This window comes from Mytilus trossulus, chromosome 1 (genome assembly GCF_036588685.1).
Source record: "Mytilus trossulus isolate FHL-02 chromosome 1, PNRI_Mtr1.1.1.hap1, whole genome shotgun sequence".
Lineage (NCBI taxonomy): Eukaryota > Metazoa > Mollusca > Bivalvia > Mytilida > Mytilidae > Mytilus > Mytilus trossulus.
In genome coordinates this window covers 13,104,962-13,128,635 of record NC_086373.1, presented here as the reverse complement: position 1 = coordinate 13,128,635, position 23,674 = coordinate 13,104,962, and the positions used below count along the sequence as shown (strand labels likewise).

Sequence of the window (23,674 nt, the reverse complement as noted above, 5' to 3'; positions counted from 1 at the left end):
CACATATAAATCGAGTTCCAAATTATTCACATTATTTAATGTCGCCATAGACTAAAACAACAGATATTCGTATCGAAAATTAAAAGCGTTGTTATTATCTTTACCTAGCACATTTGATTTGACATAATATATAATGACAGCTCTTCACCTTTGGAGGTCGATAAAGTTTTTTGGCGCGATTATTTGATTTTGTAAGATTCATAAATTGAACAGTATGTTGATCTATGTTGGGGCGATATCGTAATGGTAGGGCCTGTTTCACTTTTTGACTTCACCGGATGAGACCCGATCCCGCATACCCGCAGCCAGGGGGTTCGGACGACCCCTTTTAAAACCAAATAAGCACTGTAAATGTCAACGTTCTGTTCAAATTGTGACTGTTAAAGTCGAGTTCATGAGTCCAAATAACCCCCTTGGAAAATCCTAACTACGGGCCAGCCTGTCCCGTATATAGTAATTGGCTACCTTGCTACAAACTTAGTTAAAAAAGTATTACAAGTACCAAACTTAATACGTCGGAGCGACTTAATTTAAACACCTCCATCAACGATAGACCCGCATTAAACACGAAAGGGGGCCAAGTCACAACAATAATGAATACAAAAAAAATAGCTCTTTGCAAGACAGGACGGTTGGCTAGAGTTCCACATCTCCCCTTACTAAAGGATGTTTGTTTGTGTCTGTATAAGGTTGCTTTGACCAAAACAACAAAGATTTATTAAGAACCAAAACCCATTAATTTCGATGTTATATATAAAAATGCATCGGGAGTAAAGGGCACTTGTTTCTATCCATTGAAGGTCGACTACTCTATTCATATGGCTAGTTGACTCGACCTTCCAATGGTTAGAAACAAGTGCCTGTGTAGGTAGTCCAGAGATCTGTTGGATATCTTATAGTAAAAGTAAACTACCCATACCTTCATTTTTATTGGCTCTGCACTGTAAGCATCGTAATAATAGATTTCAGATTTTGACATCTCAGTTTGGTCTTATTTCAAACCATTTTAAAAGCTATTCATTACAATAAAGCAGTCATACAGTAGAAATAATTTAAGCCTTCTTCAAGGAGTTTATCGGACAGTGTCAAGTGTGTTGTACAATGGTGACATGTGATGATACGCAACCCTTATATATGAATATATCAAATGGAAACAACATTTTGATAGTAGTGTCAAAAACAGGAAACGTCATTTTGAAAATAAGCAACGAAGCAAAGTTTTATTGGCGGGATTTTTTTAAATGGAAATGTACTATTTCCGGGAAATTCTTGACCATGGCAGAGACATATAATCTCTCACCATGGCAATATGGGGCTTTGAAATAAACTGTGGCATTCTAACAAGATAAATCAGATTTTCATCCATTTAGTCTTATAACAGACAGCTGATCACTACTGCATTCAACGAATTTGTATAAGGGTTTTCTTTAACTATGCACGAAGACGTTTCATATATTTAATATAATTGAATTATATTATTCATATACACATTTCATATACTTTTAAAGAAAGCTATACAACTAATTTAACTATTCACCCAGAAGACGAAATAAACGTCTATGTGTGTCGTGTGGGACTCGTGTGATCTCTCTTTGGTAGTTATATGGCAATCATTTAAGTTTTGATTTTCCCGCAGAAAGATATTTGGTACACGGAGGCATACTATATGAAAAAAAATATCATGACGATCAAATGTTTTTGAATGTAATTCTGTGCATGTTAGTGGGTTTTTTTTGTGTGTGCGGGAGAGCATGCGACCAGATATCACATTTAAAACGTGGATCCATAGAAAAAAAGAAGGAGTGGACCATAAATATATTAGACATATCTAACTGACATGCTGACTTTGTTTAGAAAAATGAGACACTCGTTAAACGGGGTGGAAGTTGAACAGAGGGAAAACGGAAATACAAAACACACTTTTAAACAACATCGATTTATAAAGACGACTTTAAATCAGCTAAACTTGAGACAGTCCAGATTGTTCCAAGGCAATAAACTATTTGGAAATTCTAAAGATGTTTATATTTCCGTTATAAATATACAAAATCAATTTCAATCGAACGAAATATTTTTCACTTATTCTAAAAGTCTTATTTATAGGTTGGTTTAGGGGAGGGGCCCTTATGGAGCTACATATATCATAAATGCGTCACGTTGGCTGTCTTACAAGTATCACTATAAACGTTGATTTGCCAGCCTGACCAATTATTATTAGAGTACTAGTATATGAATTATGTTGTATATATCTGTCTGACCGCCGGTCGAGCTGCATCGGAGCTAAACAAATAAAACCAAAAAAAATAAAAAAAATCGTGCACTTCCATTGGTTCTACCCCATAAAAGTTTTAGCATATTAGTACATTGATTATGGACAGCCGACAAGTCCCAGTAGTTATGGGTATTTTTTTTTATAGAAAGGATCCCTAACTGCCAGACAGAACATTAATTGTTCATTTTTGCATTGCAAATGACTTCAAGTTCAACCTTAATATCTAAATCTGTAGTTTCTTGAAAATGTTTTTTACTCATAGACCCTTGACCCTTTCTTGACCGATCAATCTTATAAGTCAATTCTTGTCGGCCTCTGTTTATGCGGATTAGGTATACCAATTTAAATAAAGAATACTCTATTACAAGCTGTAAAGTCCATGCCATGTTGGCAAGCTATTACTTGAGCCCATTACATTTACTTCGTAAGTTGAAGGGTTACCCTCATCTAGTTTGGTGAACCAAGTTCGATTTAGATTAATCATGCTGTTAATATAAAATCAGAACATGTGGTATGATTACCAATGAGACAAAGAGACCAAATGAATCAGAAATTAACAACCATAGGTCACCACACGGCCTTCAACAAATAACAAAACTCATACCGCATATATATAGTCAGCTACAAAAGGACCCGACATGAGGCAAATGTAAAACAATTCAAACTGGAAAGATAACGGCCTAATGAATGTACACATTGATGAACGATAACAAATATGTTACACTTGCAGTAACTTACAACGGCCCTTAAATTACAGGCTCATGACTGGAGACAGACTCAGTGTTGTTGTGTGCAATATGTGTTTCTCGTTCGTTTTTATATAGAGCAGACCGTTTGTTTTCCTGCTTGAATTGTTTGTCAGTAGTCATTTTGGGGACCTGTATGGCTTACTGTTCGCTGTAAACCAAGGCTCCGTGTTTAAGACCGTACTTTGACCTATAATTGTGACTTTGAGGGAGAGTTGTCTCGTTGGCACTCATACCACATTTTCTTACCTATACACACCGGCGGGGTAAAACTAGTTTGAAGGCACCAACCCTCCCCTAACTGGTATCTTTTAAACTAGTTAAACTCTGAACTCCAGAGCAACCTTTGATTTCTCTTGAAAATCAATATATATGTTGTGTACAAGTTGTAATGTTGTACAAATTATAATTTGTACAGATTTTTTGTACAGATTTTTTGTACAAGTTATCAGTGTTTTATGACCTGCAAACAAAAATGGATGATGCAAGCACACAGTCGTTTGCTTCGCATATTTCTGTCATATTTTCACATCTTCATGATACAGTCTAATACTGAGCATTGATACAAATACATTAAAATAAAATTGAGAATGGAAATGGGGAATGTGTCAAAGAGACAACAACCCGACCAAAATAAAAAAACAACAGCAGAAGGTCACCAACAGGTCTTCAATGTAGCGAAAAATTCCCGCACCCGGAGGCGTCCTTCAGCTGGCCCCTAAACAAATATATACTAGTTCAGTGATAAGACCACACAAAGATTCTGTATGGATATATACATATAATACTGTCTCTACCGGAATAAAGTAGAAGTTTCATGATGCATGGGCACGCCAATAAGATTGCATTTTTTTTAAAGATTTGTCCCTGGTCCATGATTCTGGCTCGACCTTTTATCCTGTTCATCAATTGGGGTTATCCTCTCGTTGACCAAGTTGGGTGAAGATTGTTCAAGCTAACTTGTCTAATTTGTATTGACAAGTTGAAGTTACCCACGTACACAAACATTCAGAATATACTGGTATCTGCAATGCTCCATACCGCCATTTTATTGCAATATAGGATAAAATTTGATTTACAAGACAGTTTTAAATCACATTGTGGAGGGTAGACATAAATAAATAAGTTTATATAAAATAGATTTCAGCCATGTTTAATTTAAAGATCACTCTGTCTCTGTTTGTTGGCTTTTGTATTGCTTTGTCACGGTATAAATATTTATACAGGCATTTATAACATGACTGGCAATGCTGGACGTGATGAACATCATCGCAACTAAAATAAACTATATAAGTTACAGTTTTAAATTATTTCCTTAAAATGGTCACTTTGGTGTACATATTATCACATAGTGTATTGGCATTTTGTTTTGATTGTAATAAAACGATTTGAAACAGTAATTTCATTTTTTTCTACTTTTGACTGGTACCCTTTTTACTTGGGGTTATTTTAAATTCATAACCAGTCCAGTTTATAATTATGGATGTTGATGCAAACTTGACCAATTTTTCCGACGATTGGCTTGAATATTTTTAGATCAACCTACTTTGATTGGAACAATTTCGCCCTCAGATTAATACTTATGACCATAGCTAATTAGGCGCGCCGTTCCTGCAAAGAATTATAAAAGCTTTATGAAGCTGTCCCTCGATGACAGCTCTGCTATAATAATCAATATAGTTATAATTTGAATCATTGCAATCCTCAATAATTACATTCTATAGTATGTATTAAAGATATGTGATAAATGTTTTCCTGTATCGTTTTGATGTCTAGAATATAAAAGAGACTTACTGTAATAGGTACCTCTTCGTAGGTTAAATCATTCAAACGAATCCTAAGTTAAGACAAAAATAAAGCTTCCATCTATTATCTTGTCACTTGGAGACAATATCCATCTCCAACATAACACTTATCTTTCTATCTGTATTAAATCGATACCAAATACTTAATTGGTGATTTTGGAAGCCCTCTTTCTAATAAATAACGCCATCAAATTTATAAACTACAACGTGTTTTTTACTATTTCATCTAGAGAATTGATTATGCATTTCATCTTCCGGAACCTATGTACAACAAAAAAGGGTAAAGCAGTAAATGTCTAATTTGGTTTGGTCGATATCCTCTTTAAAGTAATATTATTTCCAGAGCATTCATAGAGAAAACGCTTGCTTTTTTACAAATCAATATAACGTTATTTTTTCAATACTCTGTATGACCTGTATACTCAATAAGGTCAACTTGCTTTGCGTGAAATCGTTTTATTGAAAGGAATCCATCATTGACAACGATTTTTTTGTTTGCATTTACATGTATTACTTCAAAGGCAATACCGAAAATAAATTTGAAGTTCTCAATTTAAACATTTAGTCTTATTTATTGCGAAAATCAATAAACAGGCGTTCAATTATTGTAATTGAGAGTATATAGGGTTAATTCACATTGAGGTGAGTGTTCTGTTGATTGTTTACCCTCGCAATTGAGCATTGTGTTTCAAAACCCACTTCTGGTTATAACGAAGTTAAAGAACATAAGTGCCTTGCTATATGTTTTTTAGTAACTATATTCGACAGGTCGCATACGACATTTTTTTAAACAAAAGACATGGCTATATTATTAAGGAACTTGACATTAATGTTCGAAACCGTTTCCCTTATCTTGATTCCATGCATGTACTTGTATATCTGGCAAAACTTACAATTAAAAATAAAATACGACATCTTTTTAAAGACAAAGACATGGTTATATTATTGAAGAACTTGGCATTTATGTTGGAAATAAACTCATCATAGATTCCAGGACTAAATTTTGTATATACGTCAGACGCGCGTTGCGTTTACCAGAGACTCATCAAATGACGCTCGAATCGAAAAAAAAGTTTAAAAAAACCCGGTTTCCCTAATCTTGATTCCGTGGCCTTGTATGTCTGACGAAAGTTACAGTTCAAAGTTTTAATGTTCAACTCAGTTGACCTACTATTGGCTATGACGGTAAATGTTTTATGACAAAGTTTATTTAGATAACACGTCTCGTACAGAAAACTCGGAATTAGTTAGTTTTTGTTAGACTATATCGTGCATATTTCAACAGCAAAATGTTCCTAAATAAAATGTGGTATGAGTGCCAATGCGACAACTCTCCATCAATGTCACAATTTGTGAAAGAAATACCATTATAGGTCAAAGTACGGAACTTGGCTCACACCGAAAAGTAAAATGAAAAGGGACACAAAAGTAACTATTGTAAAACCATTCAAACGGGAAAACCAACGGTCTATAATCTATAAAAAAAAAAAACTAGAAACGAGAAACATTTATATATGAACCACATCAACAAACGACTACGACTGAACAGGCAGAATATAGTATTCCTTATATTTGGTAAAGATATGTGTATTCATTGATATATGTGAAATATTCTTGACAAGTTGTTATTCTTGGTTACGGGAAGGTTATTGAATACATATATCATTTAAAATCAACAAAAATGTTTGTAGATACGATTTTCTATATCGATTTGTCAAAAAGGCCAATGTCAGTTATTAGCGGTTATTTGGCGTCAACTAGGCCGTCTGTGTCTGTTTTTTTTTTTCATTTTCTCTCAATACCGCTGAGTTATTTCACTAAATTTGCCATAACCATATTTTGAAATCCACGCGAATTTATGGAAGATTTTTATCATCTGATCCCGATGATAGTATATTTGATATATAATTGCATAACGAATCGTTACAAATTAAAATTAAACTATGGTGTTGTGCTGAATGACCGAAATTTGATCTGAAACTCTTTTACACCTATTTTTTTAACCGTTCTTAGAGAGTTTTTGTGGATACTTAGTATTTGGTTGTTTCATGAATACTAAAAGATCTCATACCAGTTCTGACATTTTAATTTTGCCATAGTGTACTTACGACATAATCATGGCACGACTTTAAACAGTTTTATCAAAATGACTTTCTGTTCCGTTTTCGACCCTTCATTTATATCGAACCCTTTTACAGCAATTTCTCTGCTACTGGACTGTGGGTTCTCGTAGGAAAGAATGTCATCGACCCATTTAAGGCTTTTACATTTGGGATTGATTTAAGATAAAGACGGGTTTAACCTATATGAGCATTCCTTTGCGCAGATTTTAAGTAAGTATAACTAACTCAAGAATCTATTTTAGTGTTGATTTCTAAGGTAACCGATTGTGCTTTATATATTTTAAGGATCTAAAAACCTCCAGGATACATCTCATTTCCCTTGACTCTCAGCTCCTTATATTGACCAAGAGATCGATTTATTTTAACGTGTACCACATATACATCTAATAATTGTCCCGACCATGCATGAAATATTTGCCACTGTACGTTAAGCAACCAACAATTAATTACACATATACATTTGTCTTAATTGTATCTTTTAAAATCAATCTTAGCTACACGACTCTGTATATGGTGTATATATATGAATGATCAAGTTTAAAGTAGTGTATGCAATGTATCTTTGACGAATTTTGGTATTATTTCGCCTATGTGGTCTTTAATTTGCATATCAAGTGGTGTCCTTTAGCAAAGTTTTTCGTTTAAAAGCGATTGCTGATTTCATCTGTGTTTGTTATCGTCTTGAACGTGAGATATGAACTACTTACTGTGGCTTAAAGATAAGGACCAACAAAAGCGCTATTCGTTTGTAATTGGAAACAACGAACATTAACCCTCGCACAAGCAAATAAGATTCGTGAAATTTAAACCCACGAAGAATAATCTAAACTTGTTTTCAAGTATGAATGCTCATAAATACATGTTGCAGTAGTTTTCTCAGCTATTTTTCGTCAATTTCGTACATACTAGTAACATAAAACGAAATTACAATTTTGAATCGGAGGATTTTTGAAGCTTACTGCATGGTGTAACGTGTATAGAAAGAACTAAGAATATGCACGCAAGAAAATGAAGACGTAGAAAACCTAAGTCGTTTTTTGTGGTCAAGACATAAAAAAAGAAGACGTGGAGATACATCTTTCGTCCGCAGCACAGTACAGCTACAGTACAGGAAAGATTGAATATTTAGTTACGAGTTGAAGTGATTTTCGAATTTGAGTTTTGGATTATTTTTCTCTTTATTACTCTGACTCACAGAATTAAGCAACCATATCTTCGTCTTGATTCAAATATAGAGTTGTATGACGTCAGGGTTATGATTTTTTTCACATGTGAAAATAGTCCATTGCAACCTGTATGTCATGTATAGTCTGAGTGTATAGTAACACTTTTGGTATATCCAGGAACATATATATTGACCTGTTCCCAGGTATATCTTATAATCTGAAAATGATTACTTGCAACATTCTTATATATATAGTTTGATTTATTTATTACAATTCCCTTGTACATAAAACCGAGGATCAGCACCATTACATGATGATAAACAACATCGAATAAAACCATCTCACTGCACTGATACAATACAATACACAGAAATCACTAAGTTCTACAAATATAGGCTTAAAACATGGAATTTCCATGTTAGAATTAAACACATTAGGCAATCTGACGTCCATATCGATCTGCATGTGTGTATTGTGTCATCGGAAAAGAAATTATCAATTGCAGACTCGGAGGTGCAGTACAGGGGAAATACAATCTAATGAGAGAAAAAATAAGATATATATACGATTCAATTTCAAATTGAATGTTCCAGTGACATTTATAGAAGAAATGTTACTTATTTCTTTCGCTTTGCTGATTTACAACAACGCAGATACATATTAAATGGAATTTTACGAGAGTGCAGTGTAGACTTTTTGCTTTACCATGGAAACCAAAACGCACAGAAAAGAATTGTGGGCGAATTTCCATGTTTAGTTTTGAATTACGGTGCACATATTTAGTAAGTTTAATAATGAACGAATATAAAATGAAATGAAAACATCAATGTACTGTTGTTTCTGTGACAAAGGTGATTGTAAATTTAAAATTCTGTAAATATAAATTTGATTCAAAATTAATAAAAATCAACAATTATATCAAAACCAATACAATTTCTTAGCAATGCAACACACAAATTGCTGTAAAAAAATATGCCGGATTCAAAATTAAGTGTACTAGACCTGTAAAATAAATCATAAAAGCGCCGGGTGGATTCATATAAATAACTCGCCTGTATAGTGTTTATCTTTGATCATGTTGATATAAAAAAGAAGATATGGTATGATTGCCAATGAGACAACTCTCCGAATAGACCAAAATGACACAGAAATTTAAAACAAATATAGTTCACCGTACGGCCTTCAACAATAAGCATGATGAGCATTTCAGAAATTTGTTTAAAACATCTGTTAGATTATATTGGTATGATTATGCAGACCAAGGATTTGTATAGTCTAACTATACAAATCCTTGTGCAGACCAAATATAAAGTTGAAGTTTTAATTAAAAGTACTATATATATATAGTAATTGAAGATGGATTTTATCTGTACAGGTGTATTTGTAAACTAAATGAGTGTAAAGGGAGCTCCGAGCTCACACTTTCATAGTCATGATTCCGATGTATTTGATAACTTACGTCTTATGCCTAAGGCGAATATTGTTTTAAAACGTAGTAATTACGAGTACAAAATGGCTTATGGTCAAGAACAAGCCATGTCTTTTAAAATACTGAAAATCGCTAGCTTGTTGAAACGTACTACAGGATATGGCCATTTTACCATAAATTTAATTGAATCGAATAGTGGCACGTCTCTTTTGTATTTGATTTGAATAATTACATGTATGCCGCGGCGGAATGGTATGTTCTATGCAGGGTCAGTGCTGAAGTGTCCATATATACATACTACAGTGCTTAGCTATAAACAAGGCTTTTTAAACAAGACGTCACGGACACATATTCCATAACGGTCAACCAACTCACGAGAGCACCCGTAAAACTACCAAAATGACAACCCCATAGAAATCATTGGTTCAATACATTCAATGTAAGCAGAGACCCTTCGTCAGGGAAATCAAGACAGGAAAGGTATTATCATTTCAACTCGGAGTTGTTTAATCCATGCTCAGGATCTGCTGGACTATTGATTAGAGAAACTGACTGACGGCCACAATTTGAAAGCTGAAGTCATCTCTTTTGTCTTGAACTTTGTTCTCAATTGACCATCATTATCAATGTATAGATAATTCAAGATATAAGACAGAATTAACACGTTTTGAATTATTTATGTGAGAAGACATCATCTATATACCAGAATGTGAAGTTAAAGGATATTATATACTTCACATCGGATGGCAATGTTTTCCTGTATCAACTAGTACCTCCTCATGCCCCTTTATGAAGTTTGTCTAATATCAATAATTGAAAAACTACATCGACATGCAGTTGCTCTTGCAAATGAATGCCTATTGTTTGTTGAAAACGTTATAAGCATGTTGTAAGGTTTTACAAAATTGATAATTTATCCCTTCCGTAAACAAGATATTTCTATATACGTTCTTTTCTTTGAAATATGAAAGTTGGCCAAATTCTTTCAATCTGTCGCTAAGTTTATAATGATGAATACTACTACTATTACTGGTAAAAAAAGCAACGAAATTGAATTTTTGCATACATCGAACGTAAATAATTTTACTGCTATAACTAGGAGATTACAATTATACTGACATCTGCAGGAAGAAGGCCTTTCTCCAAGGGCAATCAGTAGCCTGGCACTTAGCAGTAAACATATAAATTAGTAAGAGAGAAATAATAGAAAGGGAATTGTAGCAAGTCTAGGCTAGAATAATCCGAAGGGAAGGTAGTATACCTAATAAACTGACTTTTACTAACACGCAAGCTAACCAAAGATTCTACCTTTATCTACACACTAAATGCATTCTGCTGCAATAATTTGTAATGATACCTTATTGGGCATACAGATCCCACATTGAGTTCTGGAACTTTAAGTTTATCGTGAAATCAATGCAACTCACATTAAAAATATATCGAAAGACAGCTGCTTAATATAAACAAAAACAGGTTGTTAACTCAAATGTCACATAAGCTTTTTTTTACCAGATTTATCTTTGTTATTATCTACTTACTTCATGTGAACCGAGTAACCCTTACCACATATGTATATGTATAAGTATAAGTGAAGATGACTTTTATCTTTTTAAGTTTTTATTGACAAAAATGTGCTCGCACATTTACATCACTTCATTTTCTATGTGTATGAATGGATAAAAAATTATAATTTGTGAACAAAATTAATAATTCTTCTCCTGTTGTCGAAGAAAAATAAGTTATTAGCTTGTTAAAAAAATCTTCTTTAAATACAAAGTTGCAGCCTCATTCCAACAATAAATTATTCAACAAGATACCTATCCTTGCACATTTTTGTAAAAACAGAGTGCATAGTTATGTAGACCTCTCAGACAAATGTGTGTTTCACTTGTTACATGATGACAATATGAATGACTTTGTACTAGAATTAGGGATGCATTATTGTCTTTACTAATAATGTGATGAGCTGTTTATACACCATTGTTTGTGTAACATTCAATCTTCCATAGAGGATACATATAAACCATACAAGAGGCATTCCTCTCAAGTAGTTCTGATGACAGCTGTTTTAGCGAAACAGAAAACTCTGTCATGATTTTGACACCAGTTCAATCGTTATAAGATGCATTATTTTATTTCTGTTTTAAACTGTTTTTAAAATTAAAGGCAGACTAGTGCAAATACATGTCCAAAACTCATAGAATATTTCTTCAAAGCTGTAATAACATTTTCAAATAAGTATGAACGAAAATTAACTAGATCATTATTGTTAAATAAGTAGTAAAAATGTATTCAAAGTCTTGTTCTTCTTATCAACTGGAACTTCTTTCAGCCAATATCTATGAAATATGCGAAATTAATTAAGAGGATTTCTAAATAGTTTTACTTTTATTTTCTACTAATTATTCACGCTCTTTCTCGGGTTTCTTACATCGAGTACAGATTACATTTTACAACGCAGTGTATATTAAAAAAACTTCTTCATATGTTGCAGGTGAAATGAAGAAAAGGTAAAGATCTCATCTGGTATTATAAAGATGAAGCAGGTATGCAATATGTTTCTCATTAATGTACAGAACCGGTATAAATTGTTTACATGATTAGACAGACACCGATCATACATCCAAAACATGCGTTATTAATTCTCCATTTAAATAAGCATAAGAAATGCAATATCTTAGTAAATGTTAAACATGCTAGATATTACACCGTCTTTTCATCTTCAACGTTGTACAATCAAGTGAATTAATGGAATCTCGGTATATTGTATTTTGAAGAAACTTTCATTTAATGTGCATCAATATTTTAATATTCTTCAAAACAAATTCAATAACAAGCATCTTTGCCTTTTCAGCGTCTTTTCGACATTTCAGAAAACCGGTTGATCAATTTCTGAATTAATTTTTACATCAGGGTCATTTTCAAAATGTTTCAATTTTTACTGAAAACCTGTATAACACCTTCGTGTAAGTACTGACATTTACAAAACTACGACCGTGTATTTCAAAAGCGGCTTAATTGTAAATATGTGCAAATGCCAGGCGCAAAGCTACAATTTCGAAGGATTTGGACAAATATTGATGTCATTGATAAAGTTAAATAAAAAGGACACTCTGAACAAAGACAAGCATTCGATCTGAATTCGAAAGCTATATAACTGCTTTCTTTTTAGACTCAAGCAATATAAAGTTAACGGTGTCCTTCGACCGGAAATATTACAAAAACATGCAATGCATTTTTTTCTCACTATAAAATGACATATATTCGTTTTATGATGTTTCACGAACGTTTCGACAACTTTTTGATTTTGACTGAACAAATTCTGGATACTTTTTTTTTATGAAAAAATAAAAGTATACGGTAGTTACAACGTTTAATAAATACTAGTGTGGACAAGTGAGCCTTATTCCAACTGGTCACACTAATTTGTGTAATACTCTTATTTTACAGAACTTCTTTGATAAAACTACATAATAACAGTCAAACATTTCTTATTTGTACAAAAGAACGGTGATTATATAGCAAGTACATTTTGAAACATCTTACTAACTGTGCGTAGGTCGTTTACTTTGATAAAATATAATTATAATCAAACAAAAGAAAAAGGAAATTCAAAAATATATCACCTGAAGCTGTCCAGTTGGACATTTACCAGTAATCGTCCAAAACTGCTCATTGTTATAATTTTGTTATAATTTGAGTCTGGATTAAGAAAATTAGAGAGATAAAAAAAACGCAGTTGCCGTTTTGACTGTTTCTCCCTTGGACAATTAGAAGGTGTAAAACTTTAATTACAGAGACCACAGCAGTTATAGCTTTGTGTTTTGTCTGTCCTTTTTGTAGAAAGAGAGCATTATGATGTTGGTGTCAGACATTTGGTTATCTATGTTGATGAATGTATTGTCCATAGTCTGGGTGTACAGGACTAAAATGTTGGTTTACATGTTCATGTATTCTCGTTTAACAACTTTGACACATCTTCTTTATTACTATTTAACACTGTTCAGATATGGCTAGAACATGTGAGGGAAGAAATAATGAGTTATACGAACCGAGTAAAACAACGTTTGCTCTCCCATCCGTGGAACATTGTACCTGTTACCTTTCCGGAGCACCTGAGATCACCCCTAGTTTTTGGTGGGGTTCGTGTTGCTTATTCTTTAGTTTTCTATGTTGTGTCATGTGTACTATTGTTTTTCTTTTCTATTTTTAACCATGGCGTTGTCAGTTTATTTTCGATTTATGAGTTTGACTGTCCCTTAGCTGGTATCCAGTTTCGTCCCTCTTTTGCGTGTAGTTTTAAAACTTTTAGTGTAGTTTTTTATAATGTACAACTGAACATATATCTATTTGTCATCCATTCAGGGGATATGGATATGCTGATGTCCCCTATCCAATATTTTAAACGCTATTATTATGGTCATATTGCAATAAGATTTATGTTAATGGTTTATGATTAACATCTGCAGTATCTCAAACATGTAAATTAAGGCCGATTATATAGGTTAAGGAATTATACCTTTGCATATGTAAATAACACGGAAATCGTCATTGTAAATGCTCTCGTGCCAGCTCGTGCCAACAATTCGGTTTGAAGCTTATTGGAATATAAATGTCAAAGTTTTACCTCAGGAATAAGAAAATTAGGACCAATCGATCATTAATTGTTTTGTGACTTGTCCCTTAGATATGTCGACAATATGGAAAATCAACATTGTGAGACTTCTAGCACCTACAAATCTCATGGGAGTTGAATAGAATTTATATCATTGGTCAAAATCAGTAATATCTCAGATAAATTCTTAAAACAGAGTTCATCGAATATTTTCGAGAATTATGTCCCATTGCAATATCAATGATATCGGGAAAATCATTATTGCATGCACTCTAGTACAAATTTTATTTTTTTGAAGTTTAAAAAAAAAACCTTCGTCAGAGTTCACATCAGCAATATCTGGGACGAGTTCTAAAATCGGAATTGGGGATTATCAGCTTTTAGTTAAATTATTATTGATGATTTTAACTGGCAATGTCATTCAGCATGGACAGTTCTCATCAGATCAAAATAACATTTTGTCAAAAGCCGGTCAGCAAAATCTTGTGAGTTATGTCAATTGGAAATGATTGGTTCAATACCACTTTTAAGCACCGCTTTTGAGATATTTCGTAGCGGCCACTTTTTATTGGTTGAGGAAGCCAGAGTGCCCGTATACCACCGACCTTCGATAGAAAAATGACAATCCTAGTCAATTAAGAAGTCAGGTGCACCCGCACGAGCGAGGTTCAAACTCACAACCTCAGACTCAGTGTTGACTGTCTAGTGATTACAGTAGTAAAACTACTTACATCACTTGGCCACCGAGGCCCCTCAATTGGAAATGTGAAATAATGAAAAGAAAAGCTCTAATGCACTAATACATGTGAAATGGAATGTAATGAAATTTATATCAAAGGATTCACTGGTGTATCGCCAATTAATTTGAAAATCAGTGCAGATTGATTACTTTTAGTTATGCCCCTTGAAAATATAAATGTCAAAGAAACCCATTCCTTTAAGAATTTAGCTACTGCATGTACTGTGTAGACTAGTAATCTTGTTTCAAGTCTAGAATTGAAGAAAATTTGATACCAGCTCTCAGAAACATTATGCTATCAAAGATAAAGCAATATATTTACAAGGCGACACACTCTGTTAAGAAATACTAGTAAGTCACTGGATAAATCATATCAAATGATTTTAATCTCTTAAAATCAACATATGTATGATCCATATAATGTTTCTATAATTGCATACATAATTTGATTTAATTGATTTTAGTTCAATATGTATAGTGATAAGAGGGTTTTATATCAAACATCTGTGACCAGACTATTGTTCAAGTATATAATGTGCCTGATTTACCGTAATTGATATCCTATATTTATGTTATCTTTATTTCCATTTTAAATTTGATCCCTTTTGATCTCTGTCATTTCTTGTCAATTTTTATATAAGACCAGTGATGCTGCACAATATTTCGGACAATTTTGCCGTTCATACCTAACCAGAACTCTATTATATCAGATGTTTTATTCATTATATGGTTACTTTTCTTAACAGCAGTTCGGACGATTTCAACGTCCATTCTCGGTCAAAACTCACTATATTAAGACAGATGTTTTAGTAATACATATAGGCTATACATTATATAGTTACAATTCTTAACAGTATAAAGGAAACGTGTTTAAATATTTATGTTAACATAATAGGTAAATCTCTGTCTTTTCTTAATAGGTTAAGTAAAGGTCTATTCTGTTAATAAGAAACCTTCTTTGTGCTAGTTCTATATATACATGCTAAATATATTGTATTCATGTACATGCACCTTGGTTAGTTATTTGTACTTGTATTCAACGTGCAAACAATACATCTTAATAAATGAAACACTTCCTTGGGTATTTTTTTCTCTTTTGGCATGTTAAGATACATGCTATGTACAATATATGTCAAATATCTCTTGTTTTGTAAAAAATAAAGTCAGAACAAAAGATTTTCAAAACTTAAAGACAATAGAATTAAGAATATACAGAACATGTATATAAATGAGAGATTCTGAGGTGTATATATAGACAATGATCAAGCATGAACAATTATGCTTAGTTGTCATAAATTGCGACAAATATTGAAACTAATTAATGAATGAATAATTAATTTTAATTTAAACATGAAGTGCAAAAGCTATCGGAAAACTGATTAAAATTAAATTAAAAACTTTACAAATAACTGGTGACTTTGAATATTCAATTCACCTTTCTCCATGATCTTAAAGACTTTAGGAATCGGTACGATAAGTGGAAAGGGTAAATTCAGAGAATAGAAATATGAAAAAAATCTCGGAACTGAAAAAAAGGAAAGAGGATAAGAATTATTTTTGTTTTTGTTTAATCATTTCTCACTCACCTGGGAATCCATATCAGGCTGGATTTCCTCCTCAAATTCCTCTGGATCCTCTTTTGCTCCCATTATTTAAAGAATATACAGAATTTAATTCCAAATATGATTTTATCCATAATGACCACAGAAGTTTTCACATCTTCAATATTGTGTCTGTTATCCTTACGAATTTCACAAGTATTTAATTTCTTATGTAAATAAAAACTGTAAAAATTGTAATAAAATACATTCCATATTTCAAGTTACAAAATCTATATAAACTTATTCAGAATTGCACCTTTCGTATTATCATAACAATAACCAGGTGTCGTATTCCCATGGGCAGATAACCCGACATTTGATAGAATGAACGTAGATTAGTCCTACAACATATTTTACATTATTGATATTCAATAATATAAGTAAAGATATCTGTTGCTTTTGCTCAAGAATAATCCTGTAATTTAACAGATATTATGAATTGTTTGACATTAAGTTGGACGCATGCAGGCTACCGCACGCGCAATTATTGGTAGCATCTGTCAGATTGTAATGCAAGTGTATAGTATTATAGATGTTACATTCCATATTTTTGCAATAACGGATGGGCCGTAAAGTAAACACGACTTTTATTGTATAAACTATTAAGTCATTCTTCTAATTATTGGATTTATATACAAATAATACTGTTAATTTAGACGTTTACACGAACTCGTAGAGGCAGTGACGTGTTAAAAATCGAAAATTGATCCGAAAGGTAAATACGAACGACACAAAATTACTTAAAAAATCATATGACTTAAACACAGTCTTTAATGGAGCTCTCTGTGCTTCAAATTTTTCTGTAGCGACTAACCATCCGTTTTCATAGGACCTGTCTAAATTAGCTGACATGATCTGAATATAAACAAAATTCCAAAAGACAGATATAGTATCGGTAACTGAATTGAAATGGGAATTGAAAAAAGATAAATAACCTTTTTGTCTATTCGGGATCTATCTATCTCTATATGATGGATCCATATAAAATAGAAATGTAAAGTCTGTCTAAAACAGTGGAAAAGATCAATTTTACATTTATGACCATGAATATAACATAAAAGGTTTTGAGCCTAAGACTAATTAAGAAACATTCTGTAATCTATATCCTTGGGTAGAGGAGTCATTACTGCGACATTGCATAGATATTGACGATCTGTCCTATCAATCATCATAGGCACATACTATATTAAACAACCGCTGTGAAATAGAAATCTATGAAAGTACAGCTTAAGTATCTCCCCTCCTTTGAAATGCTATCATTAAGACCCCAAATGGTAACAGTATTATTCAATATAGGAAGGATAGCAGATTTGAGTCTGCTTATTAAGTCTTTTATTGTTTATAGTGTTGGGTTGTCGTCTCATTCAAATGTTTATCCTCAACATCTCCTTCATTTGTGTGAAAAAAAAATCTATCCTATGTATATGTTTTGGGAAAAGTGCATACAAGTGCTACTAAAGCGATTAACAATTTTGTGGTCATTTAACAATTGTTAGATTAGATTCAGGTTCGATACTTTATGAGTAGATCGAAATGTGAATGTATTAGAAGTTTATATTATTGGAGACTACGTTTATCAAAAGGTACTTTGAAAACAAAATAATAATGATATGATTTGTTAATTTATCAGTAAAGTCCTGTTAATCAAAGTATTAACTTCTCTAGACAACGAAGAGCTTGATCATATTATAAAGTGCGTCGATCTGTAAACACTGTGAAAGCATAGCACTGCTCTGTTTCTTACATCGCTTGAATGTATAGAAACTACTCGAAAGATGGTTTTACACAGCTCTTACTTTAAACATGCTTTCTTTGCCTCAGCGGGTTACAAGATAACAGGAAATGAAAACCCAAGACATTTCCCTACGCCACCCGAACCAATAGCAACCGTCTCCTTAAGAAATATAGATCCGAAAACAGAAGAACAAAACATGGCCAAGTTAGTTTGATTTTGTAGAAAGTCACAAAATGTACTTGGTTTAAACCAGTTCTATATGTATACATGCGTACAATCCTACATATTTGTAATATTATAAACCATACACATGTCGTAATATCACATTCTAAGCATGCTGTAGTACATGACAATAAAAATTTAAAAAAATATGGTTTGTTCGCTTCACCCCATCTAACCACTTAAAATGTTCGTACTGTATATACTCTAATCTTTACTTGTTGTTCAAATTTGTCCAAAACAAATATGGATATATAATGATAAATTCACGAAAGTTTTTTACAGAAAGATCGTTGTGCAATATTTCATCAGATCATAAAAACATTTCTATAGAGCATCGGACTAGTTTTACGCCTCTCTGTACAAAAACACTTTTAATTTATATGCGTAAAAATATAATCATGAGGTTCATTTGCATTGTATTTGATTTTCATGTATAAAATGTTTGATTCATTTTGAAGTTGTATAGTTTTTATGTGAATGTAAAAAAAAATGTATGTTATTTGTCAGCGCGCGATTTCAAGCAAAACTAAATGATAGTTTACATTCAAAATCTCTCATTCCATAGATGCATTGCACCGTTGAATGAAGGTCTTGTAATTAAAGAATAAAATAATGAGATAAACATAACACTGGTGTGAATCTATGACGACCGATCATTAGAGAACCACCTCGAATTCTTAATTGTTTGGGATGCACTCGATTGGTGATTAATTTGCCACAACCAAATACCTATGTTTCCCTGTAGGGTTTACTTATTCACACTTGTTTGTAAGTGCTTAGTTACTGTTTGACATTTCTGCTCTAGATATAATTATTTGCACAAGTTGAAGTAAGGTCTCATAACTCCAGGCATTAAATATATTTATTGCTTTTTTATGTTTGTTCTAAAACTACTTATGCTCCAATGTTTTAATTATTATCAAACCTCTTATACAGTGACTTTTCCTGACCCGATTCACTCTCGACAACAGTTATGCACGACACAAACACAATACAAGCAAGAAGTCGGTTTATGTGAGAACTTAACATAGAAAATAGAAAAGCGCCATCTTCTATAAAATCTAACTTAAAACTTCAACAGTGTTTATGTAGTCGTTAGCTTCAGTTTTACAGGGATAACTCGTGACAGATTTTTTTACAGAATGAATTCTATCTCGGCTGTTTACAGCACTTAACGATATATTGATCAATTTCAACATACATCTTAATTAACATCTGATTGAGTTTGATCTGTTTAATCATACTGTATCAAGAATTTACATCACCAAGGATGGCATTTATACCAAAAGTCAATTATTGAACGTAATTGTAAATGTCGAGCGTACCAGAAAAATATTCAATCGCCGAGGATAGATCAGACAACAAAATATACCTCCATAGTATAGGACAAGTGCCTGTTGTAGACGGAAAGGTTGAACAGTGAATACATCAGCATATATTTGACGAACATTTGACGGATTTAATTTGTGCCGATGGTCAATGAAATGACTTCCTATTCTAATATCCATATTTTGTTATAATGTTTGAAATTGCCTTCTATCGAAAAGTCATTGACGTTTTCATTTAAAACCAATAAATACAACTAGTATACAAGAAAAGATCTTTAGCCTGGTTTCAGGAAGTGTAAATTCTGTTTATAGTATGTTGATATCGGGCAGTCGGTAAATTGGTCAAATGTACGGGAGGTTAGAGATGGGGAGGGGGTGGTGGTAGGGGTAAGTAATCATTCAAGATCCCTTGAAACTTCATGGTAAGATTGAAATTATACACCCGCTTATCATGATATTGTTACTTTTGCAGTATTTAGAACTTTGTAATTGTTCATCAAAAATTTAAATATGACGGTACCAATATTGTGTAAGTTTTCATCCGAGATTCCAGAATCTTAACAGGTATGCACACCTTTCGAAGTTTTAAACATTCCATTATTAAGCGTTTTCAAGATGAAAAGCTGTAGTTATCAAACAGTTTTAGTAAAAGCCAATACGCCTATCAACTTTCTTTCATATGCTTACAACACAAAGTTTCTATACATCTTTTTTGTGTCGTTTTTTTTTAGATATAAAATGTTAATTATGACAGTGAATATAATGTTTGTATGTGTCTTTTCCTTTTCTATCATGGTGTTTTCTAATAAGTTTAGGAGGGATATTTATAAATAGAGTCAAATAGTCAGTGTCACAAAAGGAGGACTATTATTGGTTGTCTTTTACATTGCCAGGTTTTCAACGATGAGCTTGAAGATTTAACAATCACACCCTAGAATAATCAAGTTTCTACTTATAGCTATTTTGATATAGTGTGAGGGTCAAGTTAATTCTTTAGGTACTCTGAAATATGTTTAGAAATAATCTTTTTTTAAATATCGCTGAAAAATTTATTTTAAAAGTATAAGCTCAATCAAAGATAAAACACTCTTACAATCAAAATTTCTTGTTAATTTAGTACATTAAAATGTCCCTTTGAAATGTTTTGGCCGCATGCGCCAGTTGAGATACATTGTCAAATTGCATTAACTTTTTACACTGTATATCCTTTGTGTATCTGAGGACCTCGGACATCATTTACAAAGATGAATTGAAATGGTAAATTACGGAAACGTTTCCAAAAATAAGCTTTTAGCTGATTTCCGATCCAATCCATCATTATCAACAGACATTCATATCGTTATCAATTTTAATTTCAAGACCAAAACCTGTTCCAAACGATAATATTTTCCCTCAAAGCCACTTTGAGCCATTTTCTATTTGCAATTTTTACAAATTCAATGGTTGTTTTCTTTCTTGAACAAAAATCTTTTCATCTATGCACTCTCGGAAATTAAGAACTATTCGTTGCAAGAAAGTATCTAATGTCATTGGCATTTTCCTTTAAAAATTTTGTGGACATGTTTTTCTGATGTTTAGATGAATCGGGTTTTGGTTAAGGTAGATCCCTTCAAGTGCAGGATGGTTGTATTTAGATTGAATCGAATATCACTCATTAATGATAGCTCAGATTTGATATTCCTAGAAAATATGGTTCAAATATTAAAAGCTTGTTTTCGCTATCTTTTAAACTAAAACTTAAAAAAATTGTTTTACCTTGAAAACCTCAAAATCATCCAGAATTATAATGTTGATAAAATAGAAAAGAGATAGAGCTGTTATTGAGATTATAATTATATTAAACATAATATAAAGTATCGTCCGCTCTGGGTAATCTGTCTCAGAAAATAAATTGATCTCGGCATAATCTCTAAAAAAGTTGTCGCGACATTGCTGCTGTCTAACCATCATGACTGCCACTACTATGTGAATATAACTTATGGGCTAAAATTTAAATGGTAGTATCGGCGTCACACATCAGCGTATAGCTCCGCCGTACGCCGGGCGTGTTAAAAAATCATGTAAGCGGCCAATACGCTAGTAATTTTGGATGCATTCAATCTGTCAATCATATCTATAACATGTGCACAACGCATGTATTGGGCGTACGAGAAGTGTAACTAAGGGCTTATCGGTCGTTCCAGAAACATATGGTTGCGTATGCCTGGCGTTTGTCTAACGTAGATGGAAAGTACGCTACGAAGTAAAAAAGTTTCTTGAACGTATTTGAGACGCGTCCCGGTTGTATCTTGGACATTCTATTATGGGGTGTTTGTTATAAACACACCCGCATACTTTTTAAGTTAACATCGAACGATCTCGAAGCGTATACAACGTGCCCTTCACGTGTCTGAAACCTATCTATAGCGCGCTAAACGCGTTTGTAGCATATGCTAAACGATTGTTAAAGCGTTCCTCTGACGTACAACTAACGTATACCGACTTTGTCAATTTTCTCCGTGCATTTGGTGCACGCCGGTGTGTACATCAATGTGTGACGCCTGCATTAATCTATAAATGCTGATCCTATTTTCATACTACCTGTATGTATATACTAGTAGTTATGTAATATACCAAAGTAAATGCAGATTACAAACTTCGTTCCGGTTAACATATTGACCTTCTTAAATTGGTAGTTTAGCAATTTTGTCAGTCTCTAAAAATATGTTAATCTGGTACTTGATATGCATTAGTGTTATAAGTTATTGTATACTAGTATTACATATGGTGGCATGTTTCCTGTTGGTAACTATCAAATAGCAATAGTATGCGATCCTTAAAGATGTTTTATTTAATTAACAAAACAGATCTCGCATAAAGGTTTTTCTTCTTTGTTTAATTTTAATTAACCTATATTTACTACTCTCTTTCGTTCATTTTATTATTTTTACAGCCTTTTTCATCCGCCTATGGCTGTTCAGTACACAACTATATCTGCTTTAAGCAGGTTCAGATCCTGCACACTTTAATATGCTTGACATTATTCTTATATTCCAAAACCATAAATTGTTATCTGTAATTATTATACAGAAGATGGGTGTTCACACATCCATGTTACATCTAGGTTAAGCCACATGATAAAATAACTGCATTTTCATAACCGAAATTTTTAACATTGATCCTGAAATTCTTCTGTTCATGGATAGCTTATCAAAACAATTCATGCATCGTCCCTTCTCATTTAATGAACTTCGTTTATAACTTCAAATAACATTCCCAATGTCTTCCGTGACATATAAAGCTACTAATTTTAAGTTAATATGCATAATTATATTTTTTCCAGTATCCTTTGAGAAACGATACGACATATACATATCTATCATACTCTGATCAAATTATATTTGTTCGTTTGTTATTTCATTATCAAGCCCATAAAGGAATTCAACTATAGGTTTGACGTACAGCAGACTAAAGCTTTTCTTGATCAAAGCTAGCCATTACAAATCAAAGGCTTGTCATCTTTATTAAAGTGATACTATATATGAATAGACATTTGTACGGGAAACGGCACCCGATATCATCAGAAAAAGTCGTCTGAAAGACAATACATTTATCCAATCTTTGTGCAATCTGTTTTCCTTTGTTAGGCGTAAAACGTATCGTTACTCCAGACAGACTTATTTACAGAAATTGACCAGAAAAGTAACAGCTAGTATATATTAATACATCATAGTTGTCTAAGGACATCGTGGTGTAATATTATAAAGTGTTATCTACTGTCTTAATTAAAACAGAAGTGAAACTGTTATAACGGATCATAGAACACTTATACCATGTATTCATTTCGCACTGGTCAGAAGGGAATGAAAATACACCTTACAGTACTGTCTATTAATAATAAATAAAAAAGGGAT

The 23,674-nt window shown here is 32.7% G+C and overlaps 1 protein-coding gene and 1 long non-coding RNA gene across 6 annotated transcripts in view; one reads left to right on the top strand and one right to left on the bottom strand.

Moving 5' to 3' along the window:
• Positions 1-16,946, bottom strand: part of LOC134715610 (tetraspanin-18B-like) — a 47,445-nt gene extending 30,499 nt beyond the window's left edge. Inside the window, exon 1 of one of the 3 annotated variants that reach the window (XM_063577922.1) lies at positions 16,482-16,946. In XM_063577922.1, the coding sequence (XP_063433992.1) occupies positions 16,482-16,544 (63 nt within the window). In that variant the 5' untranslated portion in view covers positions 16,545-16,946. Of the gene's footprint in view, positions 1-919; positions 1,171-16,481 lie in introns of those variants that run through there. The other 2 variants (XM_063577905.1, XM_063577914.1) reach the window with 2 other exon arrangements.
• LOC134715704 (uncharacterized) overlaps positions 1-23,674 on the top strand; it is a 44,103-nt gene that overhangs the window by 7,572 nt on the left and 12,857 nt on the right. For 2 of the 3 annotated variants that reach the window (XR_010106797.1, XR_010106795.1), the window contains exon 2: positions 12,036-12,087. This is a non-coding gene — a long non-coding RNA (uncharacterized LOC134715704). Of the gene's footprint in view, positions 1-7,057; positions 7,157-12,035; positions 12,088-23,674 lie in introns of those variants that run through there. The other variant, XR_010106796.1, reaches the window with a different exon arrangement.